This window comes from Apus apus, chromosome 3 (genome assembly GCF_020740795.1).
Source record: "Apus apus isolate bApuApu2 chromosome 3, bApuApu2.pri.cur, whole genome shotgun sequence".
NCBI classification, from domain to species: domain Eukaryota; kingdom Metazoa; phylum Chordata; class Aves; order Apodiformes; family Apodidae; genus Apus; species Apus apus.
Genome location: NC_067284.1, coordinates 7149838 through 7169902, shown reverse-complemented (window position 1 = coordinate 7169902; position 20065 = coordinate 7149838). Strand labels below are relative to the sequence as shown.

General features: G+C 38.7%; 1 protein-coding gene across 1 annotated transcript in view; it reads right to left on the bottom strand.

Moving 5' to 3' along the window:
- Positions 1 to 3223: 3223 nt before the first annotated feature.
- The window catches only part of PNISR (PNN interacting serine and arginine rich protein), a 28286-nt gene continuing 11444 nt past the window's right edge, over positions 3224 to 20065 (bottom strand). Inside the window, exons 2-12 of the mRNA XM_051613942.1 lie at positions 18729 to 18847; positions 17344 to 17532; positions 14130 to 14353; positions 12112 to 12298; positions 11675 to 11865; positions 10951 to 11088; positions 9755 to 9854; positions 8989 to 9042; positions 7544 to 7714; positions 3838 to 4939; positions 3224 to 3573 (exon numbers count right to left, since the gene is read on the bottom strand). Coding sequence (XP_051469902.1) covers positions 3543 to 3573; positions 3838 to 4939; positions 7544 to 7714; positions 8989 to 9042; positions 9755 to 9854; positions 10951 to 11088; positions 11675 to 11865; positions 12112 to 12298; positions 14130 to 14353; positions 17344 to 17532; positions 18729 to 18816 — 2475 coding nt within the window. The 5' untranslated portion in view covers positions 18817 to 18847 and the 3' untranslated portion in view covers positions 3224 to 3542. The remainder of the gene's footprint in view (positions 3574 to 3837; positions 4940 to 7543; positions 7715 to 8988; positions 9043 to 9754; positions 9855 to 10950; positions 11089 to 11674; positions 11866 to 12111; positions 12299 to 14129; positions 14354 to 17343; positions 17533 to 18728; positions 18848 to 20065) is intronic.

Sequence of the window (20065 nt, the reverse complement as noted above, 5' to 3'; positions counted from 1 at the left end):
ACATGGCATCTGCTGCCGTGGCTTCACCTGGAAACTCTGCAGAAAATAACGTCATTCGGTGTCTTTTTATCACCAGGTAACACCGGACTTGCAGGGAAGGGCCCAAACTACAAGACTCCTGGCTGCTGGGGGAGGGGAGGAGCAGGGGGGAACTGGTGCCCAGCAGCTGTGGCACAAGCAGCTCTGGGCCCCCAAGAGGGCCAGGCTGGAGGCAAAACTCCTGAGCTCTTCCTCCTGGGAACCATCCGAGCAGGTTTGCTGCTGTCTGCTGCAGAGGCTGCCGTGTCACAGTGCACAGGTGAAGTCCTGGCTGTATCCCAGGAGGGACAAGGCTGTTGTCCCCGTTCCCTTGCCCGGGGACTGTTGTCCAGGGCCCTGTGACTCAGCTGGGGGCTCAAATTCACGTGCTGCTGTGAGAAGCTCTGGTGTTTTGAGAGCTGACAGACACGGAGCTCTCCTTCCCTCCTCCTTCCTCCTGGTGTGCTTTGGCATTTCCAGATCCCCACGGGGAGAGAGTTTAACACAAATGGTAAAGAATTTAAACAAGAACAGTTTTCTGACACTTTTATTCAGCTGCATGAGCCACATGAGCCACACGTGGCTGGAGAGCAGCAGAGCAGAGGGAGGCAGGAGGCAGCCACAGCACCAGCAGCACTTCCCGGGTGGGTGACCTCAGTGGTGGGGTTCCCTGTGGATACTGACATCCACAGGTGGGAAGCACAAAGCCGGGGGAAGGAGCACCCTCCGGGCAGCAGGTTTGAAGTTGTAGAACTAGTGATGGTTTCACTCACTTCTAACAGCAGCCTGTTCTCTGAACTGACCTTGCTCGAAGCTATGGCGCTCACTGCTTTAAATCTGCCCCTTTACAGGTCTCCTGTAGATGGTGTGTGATTCACCTAGTAGTTAGTTTGGATTATTTTTTTAAAAAAAACCTAAATAAGGACTACTGAAATTTCTCAAACAAACCTTTCTTGGCAGCAATATATGGCAAACCTGCTTAGTGTGTACATGTACCACTTCTCAACCACCTGCTTTCCATCCAGCAGAGCTCATGGTGCACTGGGCTTACAAGTCATGGAAGCACCTCAGAGCTACCAAAGAAACATTGGTTTGGCTGCATTTGCCTTGAAAGCCCTATTTGCATGGAAACCACTCTTCACTTGATTCCATCCCTTATAAATTTTTTTTTTCCAAAGGAACTGTCTCAGAGTGGCTACATGACATTCACAACTGTATGTCTTGCTCTCCTACAGTGCACAAGTATTGAAATATTTTCAACTGTTTATTTAAAAATGTAAAAGGATAGAGCAACAACTCAATTTAGACTTCTCCAAAATGACACACTCCCATTTTTATATATATATGTATATATTTGCACATATTTTAAGAACACTTCAGATGTTTGGAATTAAGACTGGATGTTATTTTAGCCTTTACCACTGCAAAACATTCATAAGGGAGTGACTAAAACACAAGTTTAATGTATGTAAAGCTGACACAGAACCAATGTATTTTTAATTATTGGTGTGCTGAGTATGCTGTTTAGTAAGATTTCTGAAACAGTTAAAAACAGAGATTGTATGCTCTTTTTATTGGCATACAGTCACTACCCATAGAAGTGCATTTGTGTCAAAAATAATTTTCATCTTTACAGGAAGTGACAGAATTCCAGTTGTTGGCAGAGTATAGAAAGCTTTTCATACACCATCTTTTTTATTATTAGACAGAGAATATAAAATCTGAACTGAAAAGAAAATTCAATGCATCATGGAAACTGTATTCCTCAATAGCTTTTCTTAAACTTAACTCTAGTTTCTTTCTTATGACATGCTTCTAAGACATCTGAAGTGTTGTGCTATTCATCAAAAAATCCTCTTTTACCAAGACCAAATAGTGTATTGAGACTGGATCAATACACTGTTATTTATATCCATACCAATGCAAGTCAAATTAGTGCGTTGCAAATTAGGCTTTATTTTGCTAATAAGTATGACTGCTTAATCTGTGTTAAAGACTTGGGGGTTATGTTATTTATGACTGATTAACTAATTATTTCTCTGTAACAGTGTTTGATAAACATGCATGGATTCGCCAGCCATTCACTTGCTTAATAAATGTACAGATAAAATGTGATTCTTTGCACTGAAGCTGCTTACTTACTTTACTTCTGCATCTAATTTATAAAAAAAATTACATTGGCAAAAATTCTACATAGCTGAACTCTAATTTTAGTTAAGTGGACTAATCTGCTCATGAAGTCATGCTCTGCAAGTTGCCTATACCAGGGTATTTTTTTCTTAGAAGACACAGCCATCAAAGATCTTACTTTGATGTTAATTAAGCCTTTTATCTTTCTCACAATTGGTATCATACCAGACCCTTCCAGGCAGAGATCTCCAATCTTCCTGAATTCATGTTCTTCTTTAAAAGTCACTGGCCTAGGGTTGTGTATTGGTTTTTTCTTGTGTTTTTTTAACCTAGTATTATTTCACACTCTTGTTACTGACAGCAATAGTCCACTTCCTGGAGAAGGAGGTAATCGGTGACCTCTTTCACTTTATGGTGATATTAAAAACAAAAGTTTAAGTTATGATGCTGTCTAATCAATGTATTATCTTCACAGCAATCACAATTCTCATAACACTAACAAAAATAACCAGCTTTAATGTTTACTATACATTTAATGCATCTGGCAAAATGTTAAGTTAACCTGTTACCAATTTCCTGATGTGTACTGAGTGCCATTTATAAATATATGCCATAAAAACATCTAAAATACTCAGTCTTGTTCCTGTAATATCCCTGAACACCCAGGAAGTTCTGTCTGAAAACTTGGTGAGGAATAGAGTTCCAGAGCTTAACACTGTCACACAAGATCAGTTAGTCACACACATTCCTAATGGGGTTCAGTCACTTTTAAGTATAACTTGCATTACAGTGACCCATACTTTACACACACAGCATATATCACTTGCTAGTCCAAATAGAAAGGATTTTCAAAATCTATTACACACATCTGAAGAAAAAAATATTACTTTTCCTTGTTCCTCCACACCCCCCAGCCCATCAAGTCCATGGATTACATACTTTGACAAGTGTTCTATGTTAAAAACTCTTTCAAGTACCTTAAAATTTTGTTATACCAAAAAAAACCTGCCTCTTTCTTTCTTTTTTTCTTTTTAAAGTACTTTGTACAATTTAACACAAAATTCAGGTGCAAGAATTTTAAACAAAAAAAATGAACTAAAGAGCTTTATTGACATCACAGTACATTCAATAGTAATTTTAAGAACATTACAGCTGAAAGAGAATGGCATGTTTTATATTCTTAATAAGCACTACTGTTCTTGAAAAAATGTAATACAAAGAAATCCTATTAGGTATTTAATTCTGAGCAGCATTTGGAAAAAAATACACCTATTTACAGATAAAAAAAGGATTCTGGTTTCACCTACATAGCCACAATGTGCCTCTATAATGAGACAAGCCTTTTATAACTCATGGAATTTTTAAACATCATAGCACTGGTGCCATAAAATTCCTCAGCGTTTACGACGAAGAGGAGTCGTCGATCTGAAAAATAAAGGAAAAGGGGGGAAAAAAAAAGTTAACGGGAAGAAAACCTTAAAACCCCAAACCCACACACACGTTAGGCTTAGTCATTAATAGTTTTAACAGATTTTCTTTTTTTTTCCCAAGTTACTTTTGCCTAAGACAAACTTAAATCAATACCATACTTGATTTAAAAAGAAAAAAAGTTCCTATGCCGTACACATGAAGACGAATAGCAAAAAATAAAAAAGAAAAGTCAGACAAAATACTTAAAAAGTATACTACCTTGATCGTGACTTAGACTTGTGTTTGCGGCTTGCCTTCTTACCAGACCTTTGGGATTTCTCCACGGAGCATGACCGAATATGCTTCGATTTCTTAGCCTTCTTTTCTTTACTGCTTCCTGGTGATTCCGAGCTACTCCTCGCACTAGATTCAGAGCCTGACCGTTTTTTGCTATCTTTGGTAGAAATTTTTTTGCTTTCTTGTCTGGAATCCTGCCTTATGATTTTCACACAGATGGAATCACCGCGAGAGAAAGTTCTTTCGCTGTCTCTTTTCCTCTTTAACCTACTGTCGTCATGATTGCCAGCCTTACTTTCTTTCTCCTCTTTTTTGGGCTTATCTTTCCTTTTCTCCTGATCCCTCTCCCTTTCTCTGTTCTTTTTCCTGTCTTTATCTACACCTCCACCCTGCTCTTTCTTCCTTTCTTGATCTTTACCCTCGCTTTTGTGTTTGTGCCTGTTTCCAGTGGGGCTTCTACGCTGCTCGTCAGCCTTACGCCTGTCCCTGCTCCTGCTGCGGCTCGCGCGGTTCGCTCGCCTGTCTCGCGAGCGGCTGCTACTTCTGCGCCTGTCCCAGCTCCTCTCTCGGGAAGGACTCCGGTTTCTTCGCCTCTCCCCTCTTTCAGCACTGCGATTTCTACTAGGTCTTCTCCTTTCCCTTAGTTTCTCCCTGCTCCTACTCCTCTCCCTCCTGTTCCTGTGGGTGTAACTCCTGCTTCGACTGCGCCTCACCTTATGGGAAGGTGTCCTACTGCGGCTTTGTCTCTTCTTCCTTTTAGGAGAGGAAGAAGGCGAAGAGCTGCGACTGCTACCTGAGCTGGTGCTGTAGGATGAACTAGATACGCTGCTGCTACTGCTACTGCTTCTGCTGTTGCTGCTCGTGCTACCACTGCTAGAGCTTCTTGACCCACTCCTTCCTGCCCTCTCTTTACCCTCTTTTTTAAGTTCTAGATCAGGTGCGACTGCATTTGGAGATCTTTTCTTTTCATGAACCGTATCTGCTTCGATTTCTTTTGCCTCCTGTGATGCTGAGTTACTGTTTTGTTCTTTGTTGATAAATTCATTCATCTCTTTTGAAACTTTCTCGTGTTGTAGCTTTTCTTCTGGAAAAGGAAGTGTACGAAAGAAAATGGCAATTACTGCAATGTGCAACAGGTCAATAAATGCCATACAGTTACTTCTGGCAAACCCAAATTTCCAAGCACCTTTCATAATACTTGAGAATTAATGCACTGTCTGCCATCATGCCAACTCCCTATCAAACAACTTGTTACATTCCATGATTCTAGAAAAGCTGTCCTCTTGGTTTAGAAACAGTGCACAACCCAGTCCCTGATCTCTTTTCATGTTTCAGTGGTTTGAGATGAAGTTCTCAAATGAATATCCTGGAGCACCAGAACTTCCACATTCATCTACACACACACACAGACACACACACACACACTTTGTCCTCCTGCAACCTTGCTACAAACCTAATTTTCCCCTTCTCCTTCCTACACCTGCAGCTGTGCCTAAGGTTCCTGCCTCCTTTCCAGCCCTGTTAATCCAGGTTTGAGGGATCACTGGCTGGTCTGAAGAACCTGTATTTCCCACACAGTGTGTGGGGTGGCCTCTACACCTCAGAACAATGTTGGCTGACCCTGTATGTTTTGTAGGCCTCATGACCCAAAAGTCTTACAGAAGTGCCTTCTGCTGTAGTGATGCACATTTGGTTTTTTAAAAATACCAGTTTATGGCATTTTCCAAGGATAACTTAATTTAGTCGTAAAAGATAACCAGGACAAGCGACTGACACTTGTCCCCGTTTTTAACAGGCTTTATAGCAAAGGAATACCAACAAAGGGAGAAAGAGGATAAAAAGGAGACTTGTAGGAAATTCTTTGCTCAGCTCAAAAGTGAAGACCACGGCATTTAATAGAGATAGGTGGTGAAGCTCTTACAAAACAAAAAGTTAATGTCAGTTGAGATTGTATCTAAGCTGGGTAGTCAACAAATACTACAAACATGGTAAGAAAACAACAGAAGAATTAAAAATACATTCATTGAAAGTAAATTAATGAGTATCGGGCCAAAATCTTCATATAGCAAAATAGATATTCAGACCCTTGGAACATTTTCCAGAGATTTTCAACACTAAAAAGAGCTTCACTTGTTTCTATTCAACCTAGGATTCTTTGCATCATTGGCCAAGTGTATCTCTCCTTCCCATTTTAAATTGAACCCAGAAAAAAAAAAACCTGTCACACAACTTTTTTAGCTGGAAAGTGGCCTTTTGATGTGGCCCCTCAGGTCCTGAATTAACTAAGGGAATAAAAACTGCACACAGAAACCCAGGGTGATCCAAATGGCAACAGATGGTTAAATCTAACCCAGAGAACAATTCCAGCTTGTGCCCAAGTTATTAGGTAATACAAGCAGAAGTCAGTGTATGTTGGAATATGCTGACCTGTGTATTTGGAATCTTCTGCCTTTCCTAAATACTACTACAAATGAGTCCCTGCATTTTAGTATTCTTCAGATGTACAGAATCTTCAGATTCTTTGGATGTCTAAGATCAGCCTGTATACTCTTAATTTCTGCCAACAGCCCCATGGGGATGTCCCCAAACTGGCATCTGGTCTCCTGCACTAGGAAGACAGAGCTCTTAGGCCACCACTCAGAAACTCTTCATACAGCTGTTCTTTTATGTAGAAGTCTTAAAACACTCAGAGGGAGACAGGAATGTTAAGGAAACCAGGAGTTTCACGAGTCTGGCCTTTTCTTAAGGGATCCATAAGTTGTATTTCTAGACTTTTAAAAGAAAAAGGAGGAAACCATCCATCTTAAAGTAAGATGAAAGTATGATGTTGTAACAGCACTTTCTTTCTCTTCCAGCTTATGTACTTAGATAACAACCTGTTACCATTGTGTTCATCTGTTGATCCAGACTGCTCTTCAACAGTGTAAGGTGACTCTGATACCATTTTGACCTACATTTTTGGTACAAACAGATAAACCTTACCTTGTATGGAGAAACAGAAGTAACTAACAGATTAATTTTTTTTTTTTTTTAAATCAGGCCTGCCAGCTCAGAGGCTATGTCAACTGACTGGCTTCAATCCTCCTTCCCCAGTATTAGGTACAAGGACACAGTTATGAAGCTGCAGCATATGGACACAAACCTCAACTACAGCTGAGAACAGTAAGTTCAAAGAAGCTGCAGACTCCCACTGTACATTCTGAAAGGTTCATTGCTCAACATCATGTAACAGAAAAGCAAGTCTTTCAGATGATGTGAAATGTGCTTCATATACTTCAAGTATACAACTTTGAGGAATCAAGTTCATCTAGACTGCAGCCTGGTGCAGAAAGGTAAAATGTATCCCCCAATCACGACTGAGATTTTAAAATATATATATTATAAACACAGATGCATTTTTATAAAGAGATAGTCTTATTTGCATAGTACAATAGATATAGTATGTAGATGTATATGGACCGTGCCTGCTCTTTTAATACTAAAATAGAATAGTTTATGAAAAGCACTACATGGTTGTTTGTTGTGTTCTTTTTTTTTCTATTAGAAGTAAACCCCACTTTCATCAAACATAATTTTTGTTAAAATGTTTGAAGTTTGGCTTAAAATGTGTTTTCTCTCTCACCAATTTACATATACTAAGTAGTAAACTCCACATACAGCAGCATAGGAAGGAGATAACATGGTTTACCTTCTAGCTGTTTTTCTAGTAGTAGTTGCTGTTCTCTCTCTTTTCTCCAAAATGCTTCCTGTTTTTGCCTGATTCTGTGTCGTAATTCCTCATCATCAGTATCAGATGATTCAGAGCCTCTGTCACTCCTCTCATCTTCACTGTCTCCTGATCCATAACCACCCAGTCCACCTGCGTGCATAAAGTCCAGTCTATCACGAGGAAAGGTTAAGCTTTGTTCTTAATATTTCTGCGGGGCAAAGAGGAGAGTAACATTGCCCTTCCTTCACTTCCTCTTCTCTGAAGAAGCCACTTTATTCTGGTAAGTGCCAATGTTGCTTGGCTGGTGTGAACAAGGCCCCCATATAAGCATTGATGCTCACTGTCTGGGTTCTACTCCTTCTGGAACAGCTCGTTTATTTTCGGCAAGCAACAGCTGCGATCACGGTACTTCTTCCATTGTATGGAAGGGCAAAAAAGCTCCCTGCAGAGATCGTGACAGTGCCTGCCTCTGTATGGCAACCAGGGAGAAAATGCCTGGGACCTTTCCCAGAAGACATCTCTGAAATGACTTCAGCCGCCTCCATAGTCCAAGGCTACAGAAATTCTGAATGCCATGTCAATTTCTAGACAGTGATTTAGAGAACACTGCACTTTGACCGGTACAGAAATGGAACAGAAATTTACTTTCTTCTCCCCTAGAGATATTATTAACTACTGGACTGGTAAGAAAGATAAAGTCAATTTAAACATCTGACATGGAGATATTTTATTTTCTTTCAGTCTGAGGTTCTTTATTGAGTTAGTTTTAAAACACTCGTGATGAAAACATTCAATCTAATTAATCGGAATTCCACGTAACAAGCACATAACTGGTGACTGACACTGTTGAAGTATGGTTTGGATGATAAAAAGCAGGCTGGGAAAGGTCTTTTGCTGTTGTGTCTCAAAGCTGGAATTTCAATCTCTTTTTCCTGTGTTGTTTCTGTTAATAATGATATGGGAGGCTCTGTGCTTATGCAGCTTTTCAGTCAAATCATAATTATAAAGATTATATTTTTATGAATGGATTTTCACACTACTCTTCTCTCGACTTTCCCTTCTTGTTTGGATGGATCAAAACAGGAGAAAAATATAAACCAGTATTTCTTTCTCTGAAGACTGCATGTGCTTCAGAAACAATCATCCTTTGAAAAGTAAATTTATCTAAAGCTTTTATGGATTTTCAAAATTAGATTCACATACACTAACTCACACTGACTAGTCCTTTACTCCAAAAACCATCCCACTTACACCAGTAGGATTACCTGTGGAACAAACAAAGGTGCTGATAATGATAAAGTTATTGGAAAGTGACCCACACTCCTGGGCAATTAAAATCTGGTTTCAAAATGCAATTTCTAGAAATGCAAGGCAAGAGTGAAACTCCCCCTTTAAGCCCTCTCAAAAATAAGGAACATACTTACCGAGTCCAGTGAGGGAAGCCAGTGCACTGGACTGTGCCAGCTGTTTTGCAGGAGCTTTGTATCACATCAACAACAGGAACAACATGTTAACACAAATAGCCACGATTTCATAGTCATGAGTCTATGGTATTGTTAAATCTACTACTATTGCTGTTCTTTGGAGGGAGAGAAGAAACATTAAAAAACGCATCATCCATTTCAAACCAATTCTAGATTTTCTGACCACGAAGATACAGACTTTAACTGCAAATTAATAGTGAACAGAAAAGAACAAATTATACTCAAAAATCACTTTCCAAGTTACAGCAGCTGCACATAATTTTCAAGTTTCAGTAGTTACATGTTTAGATTAACTCAGTTACGTTAAAAAGATCTCTTATGTAAGTACAATACATGTTAATAGTGAAAGCAGATGAATTACTAATTGAGGACTCAAAGTTCGTCTCTTTTCACTTCTGGGCAGCTAAGAACTTGAGATTAAGATGATAGCATTAAGAAACAGCTATAGCTCAAGAGCCTTTTGACAAACAGATACCATTTTAACTAAATAAATGAATTGTATGAAAGAAATGGAATAACTGAAGTAACTCACAATACACTGCACAGGACAACAGTACATGATTACTGGATTTGAACTCTACCAAGTTGGATGCATTAAACTGGAATTGTTCTTGGGGGATAACTATGGAGGTTAAATGTTCTAGAGACATGCAAAAATAGAATATTCACAGAGGAAACTAAAAACCAAACAAAAGAACTGGCATACCTTTAGTTGCTTTACGGTGAACATCTTTGGCCACGTAATAAATTTCTTCATTTGTGACATCTAAAAGAATCTCTGTCAGCAGCATTTTTGTCAGCATCATCTGAAGAAAAGTGTATATGCAACTGAAGGCCAAAATCTCTTGAGTAAGTGCTGCATTCAAATTATATCCACAGAGCTTCACTTCTTTTGATGAGTACAAAAGTACCTTCCCTTACTTTAATTGTGTCTCTCAACAGGCATGACTTAAATTAAAACTTACATCTGAAGTTGTTTAAATTTGATTACATTTGTTTAAATTTAAAACCGGATTGGTTTAAATTTCGAAGTTCTGATTTCAGAACTTTCAGAACAGTTTATATTTTATCTGTGAACTGTGTCCACATGTAATACACACAGTTATCCAGGGCACTGATTCCTAATCTTCAAGACGATACAACAAATTAGTAGGTAAATCAGAAATGTACTTTTGACTGATCCCATTTTTTCTTTCAGAGAATAAAGAGCACATTTCTGTCTGGCATGCTGCCTCAATACCCCAGTCCTGGAAAAATCATCAGAGGTTACTTCTATAGGAATTGATTATTAAATATTTACTACAAAGCCTGACATGTTGGTAGCTAGTTCTTCAAGCTGTTCGGTGTAGCCATGTGCTTTACAAAAATAAATTCATCAAACTTTTTAGAATTCAGGGCTTCCTTTAACAAGGTTTCAGCTGTAAAATAGGATACAACTACAATTTCAAAGTACCATGTTTCTGCAGACAAAAGTGAAATTGTTGCTGGTCTAGGACCTAGGTATCTAGCACTTTATGGCAAGGATGCATTTAAATTCCCTTTCACCGGGGACTGAGGTTGAAGCATAGATTTCAGATGGGTGCATATAATCATTACAAGTTTCCAAGAATTTGACAAGTTAAAAGCAAACCCAGAGAATTAGTAACAATCAATGCAAAGATTACAGCCATTACATACCTTCACTATTGTGCAAAATTTGAGTTATGTAACCTATATACTTGTGTATATGTTCCTCATACACAAAATTACAAAGAGCATGCAGCTAGAACCCTGCTTTAGTGTATGATGTCTGATATCCCTCTGTTGACAGTCTCAGACAGAGAAAAAGTATTTTACTTTGCTACACCCCAAAAATATGAGCAAACAGACAGAAATACTTAGTGAGAACTATATTATTACTACCATTTGATACTCCTTTTCTTCTTCTGTCATTTCTGGTTCACTTTGCTCCTCATGAGGAGCTGGGGATGGACTCCTGCTCATTTTCCCAACGCTTACAGCTTCTGTGTTTTCAGCATCTTCATCTTCCTCATCACTGTCCTACAAGAACAGCACCACACATTTCAGGAAACAACTCAGATGTCAAGCTCATTACTTTCTATTTATGACAGTCAGCTTTATTTACTTTTTACTGAAATCTCTATTACTGCTATCATAAAACTCTTTCTTTTCTCCCCTCCCGATAAACATGCAGGTACCTCTCTTACCACGTGAGATAAGCAAACATACTTGTCAGTTCACTGAAGCCAGGGACTCAGAACTGCAAACAAGTGAGGTAGCTGCTAAAGTGAAAGCAACACAAGGCTTCCTAAATAGCTTCAGTGTATCTCAATTTGTCAAGCCACTGATTTAGAATTCAAACTATGTATATCGCCAAAATACAGAAAAGAAAAAAAAAAAAAGGCAAATTTCATTGTTGTTTCTTTGCTACTACAGATCAAGTCATAAATTTTTACCTTTTAAACACTAACAACTTCAAAACACCAACTATCAACAAAGCAGCAGCTTAACTTTAAGCAACAGAAACAAAGAGATAACCAGGCATACACAGTGTCTGGAAGACACCAAAATGTTGAGACCTTTCAGGAAATACAAACCTGAGCAAAAGGTAAACCCTTTCACTTACAAATTTACTTTTTTGAGGCAACCGTGGGCCATCCCCTTCTTCAGCCTCCTCGTTTTCCTTTTTTTCTTTTTTAGACATCTGGGAACGTTGCTGCTCCATCCTCTCTTTTTCCAGTTTTTTCTGTTTTTCCCTCTCCATCTTTTCGAGGCCCTCCCGAATCCAGGCAGGCAGGGTTCTACGCTTCACAGCATCTACAGAAGCAAAGTTTACAAGTTTGTACCACCACCAAATCCTTCAACCTCCAAAGAGAAAACAAAAACAAAGAAGAATATCCTCCACCCCATCCAAACCAGCCACACATCTGACTGTCTGGCTTAATTTCCCTTCTTTTTTATTTCACAAAAAAAAAAAAGGGTTCAAATTTTTAAATTCTTTTAAAAACATAGCTTTTATGTTTGGGTGTGGGTTTTTTTCATTAAGGAGTGGTTAACATGTACCAATCTGAGGAGGCTCCTGCTTCACAGGCATCGCAATAGGTGAACGCTGTCGGTCTCTGAATGAGGGTCTTTCCCTTCGATTTTGAGGAGGTGCAGGAGGTGCTGGTGGACCTGGCGGCCCTGGTGGTCCTGGCTGCCAATAAGGTGGATGAAATCCACCTTGAGGTGGACCAAAGGCAGCCCCATGCTGAAAGAGTAATGCAGTTTATTTTTCTTCACGTGGTAACACTACATACAGCATGTGTGCAAGTCGGTCTACAGAAATCCATGCAAGGAGGCATCCACGATTTCTAGGCTACCAAGATAACTCAACCTCTTTTTCTCTGGTCCCCAAGAAAAAAGTTTTCCTTCATTACTTAATGAATAAACTTAGATTTAAGCGAAGAAGCTGAAAGGGCTTCAACCAATCTCCTTTCATACTGTGCTAAACAGTAAGCCCTATCATCACCACCTATCTCCAGCAATTCCTTGCCCGCTTATCATCAGAGCATGCAGCTAATTGAGGAGCATACATAATTAAGGTTTAAAAGCCCAGCTATGCTGGCAGTCTTTCCTTGTAACTACAACATGAGGACAAAACCAAAAGTTCCCATTTTTATTACAAAAGAATTTTGCACTGTGCACTTTCCAGTAATAATTAACAGACGTTATTAGCATGTCTGATAAAAATATTAAAAGCACAAATATGTAAGTTTAGTACAGACCCTGGGTGCTAAGCAAGCTGTATACAATCCAAAAGTCACAAGTCATGAGGCATACATGAGGGGTTTTTTGTTTTAATATTTGCTGCCCAGAAATGCCTAATGAAACTATTTAAGAGGAGAATGTTTAGGAAGAAAGTTACATCATTTTTTTTTTTTAAATTATATTCTATTGACTATCAAGTCACTAGTGCTAGGAGCACTCTTCCACTACAATTTCAAGTCAAGTATCCCTCTCTTATTCACCACAAAACAAGTTTTCTGTAGTATTTAGAGAAATTAATTTTAAGAGTTAGTTCTGCAATAGCAAACAAAGGAAATTCTAATAAACTGTATTTTAAAATGATTGGCTCACTCCCTAACAATACTGCTGAACAAGTGAATTTAATAATAGAAAAAAGCAGGCCAGAAGATAGAAACACACTTCTGCCTGTCTTCCTATGGGTTTGTTTATGAAGGTAGGTGTTTTAGGGAGGTAGATGTTTTTAAAGGTACAGATTGCCATTTATATCTAGAATTTTGAAAGAAAAATACAACCCCCACCACGGAAGTGTTCAAGGGCAGGTTGGATGAGGCTCTGAGCAACCTGGCCTAGTGGGAGGTGTCCTTGCCCAGGCAGAGGGGCTGGAACTAGATGACCTTTAAGGTCCCTGCCAATCCAAACCATTCTATGATTCCATAAAATAGGAGAAAGATCTAATACTTCTGTTTTTAAAGATCTGTGCAATGCTCTCTGCTATTATTAGTGCTAATATCTCCTACAGATTTATTATGCTGTACAACTTACATGCCAGAACGAAGCAAAAAATTGGATGTGGATTTTTTAGAAATACCATTGTTTATTCAAAGAATGACAGTAGATAGATATGGAAAAGATCAATGGATCATCCAGTCTATCTCCCTGCAAACACAGGTCTGTTCCCTATGGTACATTATGTAGTGTATTTCAGTATATATTTATGAACTTTATTTTTTTTTCCTCCTCTTCCCCTTTTTTTTTTTGTTAACACAAAACTACATAATGTTAATTTATATACTGGAACACAGTGATTTATTTTAATATTGCAGATAACAGCCATTTCTCATTACTAGTATAGAAAAAACAAAACAAAACACCCTTTGGCCTCAGAACAGAACTGAAAACTCTAAAGTCTCTTCTGTAAAGTATTTGGTAAAAAATGTATCTTAGCAGATAACAGACTCTGTAGATGTTTGTAGAACTGAAGAATGAAAGTCGCCGCTAGATGACATTAGAGGAACACATCCATGGGAGGGACTCTGCACGTCTACAATATGAAAGCAACAAATATGTTTCACCTGATAGTCAAACTGGTTCACTGGCCCCATTGCAAAGTTATCAGGAGGTGCCCCAAAGTTGTGATTGTTCTGGTTAAATATATGCCTGTTGTCAGGAGCAAATTCCCCACTGTCCTGACTGTTGCTGTCTTCAGATGGAGGAACAATTTCCATTTGACCTGGGGTTGGAGCCATCCACTGTTGATCTGGAGGGGGGTGGGGGGGCTGGTGAGGCATTCCCCATTCTGTTCAGGATTTAGAATACAATTCAATAGAAGGTTAGTACAAGTCAGCAATCACTCAACATTCTTCTGTTTATCACAAGGTTCCTCACAGATGATAGTTATGACGAATCATCAATCTACAGACAGTAATACACTGTTTTAATGATTTCTTCAACTAAATGAAGGAAAGACAAAAAGCTGTAGCTGAACCAAAACATCAGGGGAGGCAGAACAGGACAGACACACTACATTTGTTTTTATAAATTCCCAATGACATTGAGTCTGCCAGAGCACTTTACACAGCATAAATTGTGTAAGCTGTTAAAGAACTGTTTCTGCTTCTCTATTTCTACGTTGTTGCAACTTTCAAAGCTATTTAATTCCTTTGGACAATAGGCTAAAAGACCTATTATGGAAAGCAAATGGTTTTGTGAGCAGCAGAACTACTGAAACCTGCTTTCCAATGTCTTCTGTCTTGATAATGGATGATTCCCTGGATTCATCAAAATCTAGCAGAGGTCCCAGCAGAAGCTACAGTCATAAGCCCTCAAACCTAAGTTACAATTGGATAACAAGAGCGAAAAGGGTTTAAGGAATGAATTAGTATCTCCTGCAGCCATAAGCTTTGTCTTCTTGGGAAATGAGTCTAAAAATTATGTCCACTACACAGATATTTAGAACATGACAGAGGTACCTAGTAATTTTCACCAGTAACAGAATTAATACCTAGCCTCTCAGGTGAACTCCCACCTTCCATCCAGTCCTTGAAGAATGCTTTCTGTTATTCTATTTTTTACTGTCCTTGCCAACTGCATCATAATTGGATCCATTTCTGTAGCAACTAACAAGGATTAACACAGCTTTTCTGCTTGGTTGTTTGTTGTTTTTTTGTCTCTTCAAAGACATGCACACTCCTTTCACTCTCACTGTCACCCTGGTTGGTTATGTTCAGCAGATTAATCTTTTTTTTTTTTTTTCCCCAGAGTCAATACTCCTGAAGCATTCTAAGGGGCTGAATCCTTTATCCTTTAAGAACATCTTACATGAGTTCCTGCTCATAAATGTGTTAACACTTGACATTATTTCAATGCCCAGTTTACTGACTTGATAGCTGACAAGTTGCATGCAACACATCCTGTTTATCCTTATGGGACATGGATGCCTTCAAAATTCATTGAAACAGTTGGTTTCCAGATTGCCATTTTGCTTTTTTTATTAGTAGTGCACTTTCGGATCAAAAAAATCCCCAACAAACCAACTTAGAAAGGAGAAAGATGAAGCTTTGTAGAAACAAAGCAGGTGAAGAGGACTTCAGCTAACCATGCATGCTATGATTTAGTCTGTCTGCTATGATTACTTTTACACATTAAGAGTGACACTGCCTAAATTCAGAGAAGCTGAGTCATATCTGCATCAGCATGGTCTATACCAGTGTCCCCCCAAAAAATGGGAAAACAACATATTCTCTGAATGATATACCAAATGATAACAAAACACACTGACACATTGATTCCTGTGAACAAAAGGTGGCACATTATTCCCACTCCTAGATCCATGATGTTTTCCTGTCCTGCATTTTGTGGGTGAGCCTGGCCACCTGGCATTTGTAATTATCAGCAAAATGTCAAAATGTCTTCCACACTTTTACCATGCTGTGACTATCTCCAAAAACTACACTGAACATATCACTTCTTTCATCTTACAGATGACAAGGAAGATCTCACAACCAGAGCACCATATGAAAAACAAAGTTGTCCAAAAATGACACAGCATTTCTTTAAAAACTTCTACTACTATACAGAAATATGGCTAGAATACACTCTATGTACTGCCATGTAGTAAAGCTAAAATTCTTAGATGTGGCTACAACAACCCATAGGCCAGGGCAGGTAGGTTAAACTGAAGTGAAACCTGATGCCTGCCTCCCTTTTGTTATGCAGGTGTAACAACCACCAATGACATTTTAAGCCTATTAAGGATTGCACTTAGACAAACCTGAATAGTCACACTGCAAACTGGAGGTATTATTCTTTCAGTCATTAACAGAATCAAGCATGAAATGTAGTTTTCAGAGACAACAGAAGGCATGCACACTACCTTGCTCAACACACTTCAAATTGCATTATAGTGCAGTGACAAACTTTTCAGATGACTTTCAGAACAAAACTTCAGCAAAATTATTAGCAGAAAATATCCCATCTCCACTCCATGCTTCTTGTCAGTATTATTTGATGAAGTTTTAAAAGAAAACGAATTTTGGGCCAAAACAAAAATTTTGAGGAAATTATAAAGAACTGAAAAGAGTTGATGCTAACTGAAGCATTCAATCAACTTTAACTTACAATAACTGAAAAAATTACACATATGACAATCAGATATGTAAGTCAAAAAGGGGAAATATTAAACATAGGAAACATGTAATAAAAATATATTTTACACCCATAATTTTGCTCATGTCCTTTTTCAAGATTTTAAGACACCTGAAGCCAGCATCTGCTAATTATATTTTGAATTCACTCTACATGTCAAGATCATGCCAGAAGCAGGTATTTCACTACAGAAGAGGGCAACAGATACTCTTTTAACTCTGAGGCATCCTGTTGCCTTCAGTGCTGCTGCTCCTAGTGCAGTGGTATCAGCAACAAAACATGTAAGATGGAAGAATAAGATCTGAGGAAATAATTATAACTGCAATTCATACTTCAACTTTCTACAATATTCAGGGATAGAAGAAATTTTTTGCACGTGTATATGATAAAACCAATTTATTTATTATATAGATAGATTACCAAGTTGTGTTGTCAGACCTGTGTGTCTTCACTATTACCCATTTTGTGGAACACTTGATTGGAAAGCGACAGCTGTGACATTCAATTGATGCTACTGGTAGTTTTGCATCTTGAAAGCAGAAGGACAGGGCATATTCACACCCAAAAATGTCTGACAAAAATGTAATTTCATTAGATGGGAAAAAAAAAAAAAAAAAGGAACTAACAGGAAGGAAAACAAACCTGGCTGCCACATTCTGTTGAAGTTGGGATCCCCCTGAAAATTATTGTGGTTGTTTGGACCAGACTCTATTCCTGAAATATCCTGTCCGTTTGGCATCATTCCTTGTTGTTGTTCCACTACACTTTGTTGCCCTGAGGCTTCTCGCTGAGCTATCCATGCTTGAGCTAATGCAGCCCAATCAATCTGGCCTAAAATAAACAGAAGAAATTTCAAAGGTTAGTATTCCCATGTCTGAAGTTTAACACTGTTTCTCAATTACATGTCTTGCTGCTCAAGAGAAACAGGCAATGTTTACCTTCAGCAAGTACCCCGGGAACCATTATAACTTATTCACAGTGTACAATTAAACAACCTAAAAGCAAGTATCAAAGTGTACATACTTGCTGAAGGAGAGTTGCTCTGAATAAGTTCAAAATATCACAAGGTAGATTATTTTAGGTTTACCTTAGCACTGAACAGGTGGTAGTACTACAATTTTTTTTTGTAAGTAAGCTGATTCTGGTATCAGAAAGAAATCTATATAGCATTACATTCTGAATGTATGAACAGTCAAGTCTAAGAAAGATACAGAGTTATAAATGTACATTCTGCAAGGTATACGCTTTGTATGACCCCTGATTTCTGGAATGCTATTTTATGTTACAATTCTCTCCCCCTCTATTTCTTCACTACCTTTCCTATCAGTAGGTAAACAAACCGCACTCTCAGATGAGGACACTAGTACGTCTTCTGCTCCTTATGAAGTTAGGAAATCTCTCCAGTGAAGTTACAGAAATTGGAGTACAGAAAGCCATATGAAACCAGTGTGCCTGATCACTCTGCTCAGGTATTAAATACACTCCTCCTCTCTCTTTATCCATTTCTGTATTTCTCTTGATACTTTGAATTGTTGTCACCTCACTCTCAATTTAAGATAAATTACAGGGGTTTTGGGTTTTTTTTGGTTGGGAAAAATTCCATGTAACAGAGCATTACCATCACTGCTGTGATCACCTGCATTAGTACTTCTGCCACACAGGCACTGAAAAAAAAGCAGATTTTCTCAAATAAATTATTCACCTTGGCTAAAAAGCTGACACGGATACAGATTCTGTAAAAAGTACATGAGGTCTAAATGTTGATCTCTATAACTGGTAGAATGTTGATAATTTGCCCAGGGTAACTTAGGCTGCTTGCCTGTATTTTGCATATTAACTATGTCAAGGCATTTGGAATCAATGTGTGTTTTCTGGTTTTTCTACTTGTTCAGAAAAGAATGATACACATATTACCTTGAGAGCGTTACAAAAAAACAACTATCAGTTATGCTCTGTAACAAAGGTTCAAAAATTCAAATGAAAATAGATTAATAATAATGAATCCACAAAGCTTTCTCCATACTTACTTGGGTCTTGCTGGTGCTGAAATGACTGCATCCACTGCTGTTGGTTCAAAGGCCATTGCTGCCAAGGTTGTCCACCTTGATCCCACATCTTTTAAGTCTTTATATAGTCTATATTTCAACTAAAAATAATAGTTGTATGTTTAAATAGATGCCCATGATATATCACATAACTGAAACTTAAGACAACTGCAGATACAGTTAAGCCTTGCTAATCAACCTGAAGCAATGCTGGCTTAATATTTTAAGCTGGAGGAAACAATTCATCCTTTAGAGTAATATCTGAAAATACTACAGTAAGATTTGAGAAGATTAGTATGCTTTCTCTGTATTTTTGCAAAGAAATTAACTACAAAATCACATTCAAGGAGAGATAGGACAAGTTCTTAAGACAAAAAGTCACTTAACAATAAATGCAGTTTACAGTAAGTCAAAGTATAAAAGAAATTACTTAAATTATATCCTTGCTTATTTCTCAGGGAAAAGGTGGGTATTTTTCTAGGCAAGTGTCATGCAATGCTGTTAAGTGAGACAAAGGAAAGTCACTGAATGGTAAAACACACAGTTAACAACTGCACTGGAGAACTGCACAGGTAGAAGATGGTGTCTACATTCATTTTATGCATTGTACAGGCTCATAATTTCTAAATAATACATTGCCTTCAAATCTGAGGATGAAAAAAAAATGTCACTGCATAACTGCACATTTCCTATGTGGTCCCTCCAAATCCTGAGAAACTTTTTTGGTGCAGTGCTGTATTTCCCCGTTGAGCAGACAGCAGCAGACTTAGGATCTGACAGCATGGAAGCTCCACAACCCACTCTAAGGGAAGCCCCAAGACCAGCTTTGCAAGAATGTGACAAGGCTCAGCAATCTGCCATGTAATGGCATACCAGTTCCTCCCAGTCACTTGTACTTCCTGTGCCCACCTAACCTGCTACAGAGGCTGGCCACCTACACTGCTGCAAGGAGCTTTTCTGAAGGAAAAGCCTGGGCACAGCGTTGGGAACAATGAACTCCAAGAACTGTTCCCAACACCAGTACAGGTAAGACTACACCGAGTGTGACTCCCTCTGACCTACCCTAGTACTTCAAGAACTTCTCAACAGGCTTTCCACCCCAATGAATATACCCTCACGCCACTCAACACACAACCCTTGATTTCATGCTGTAAAAACAGCACCCATATAGGCTGTTTCAAACACTCCAAACTTAAAAGAAACAGAAAAATTCATTCCCTGAGGTCAGAGGAGCAGTACACAAGCCCCAGTTGTGGCTCCCAGCCAAGTGCAACACAGAACAGATGAATACAGCATGTCTGCTTCAGAGGAAACCAGCT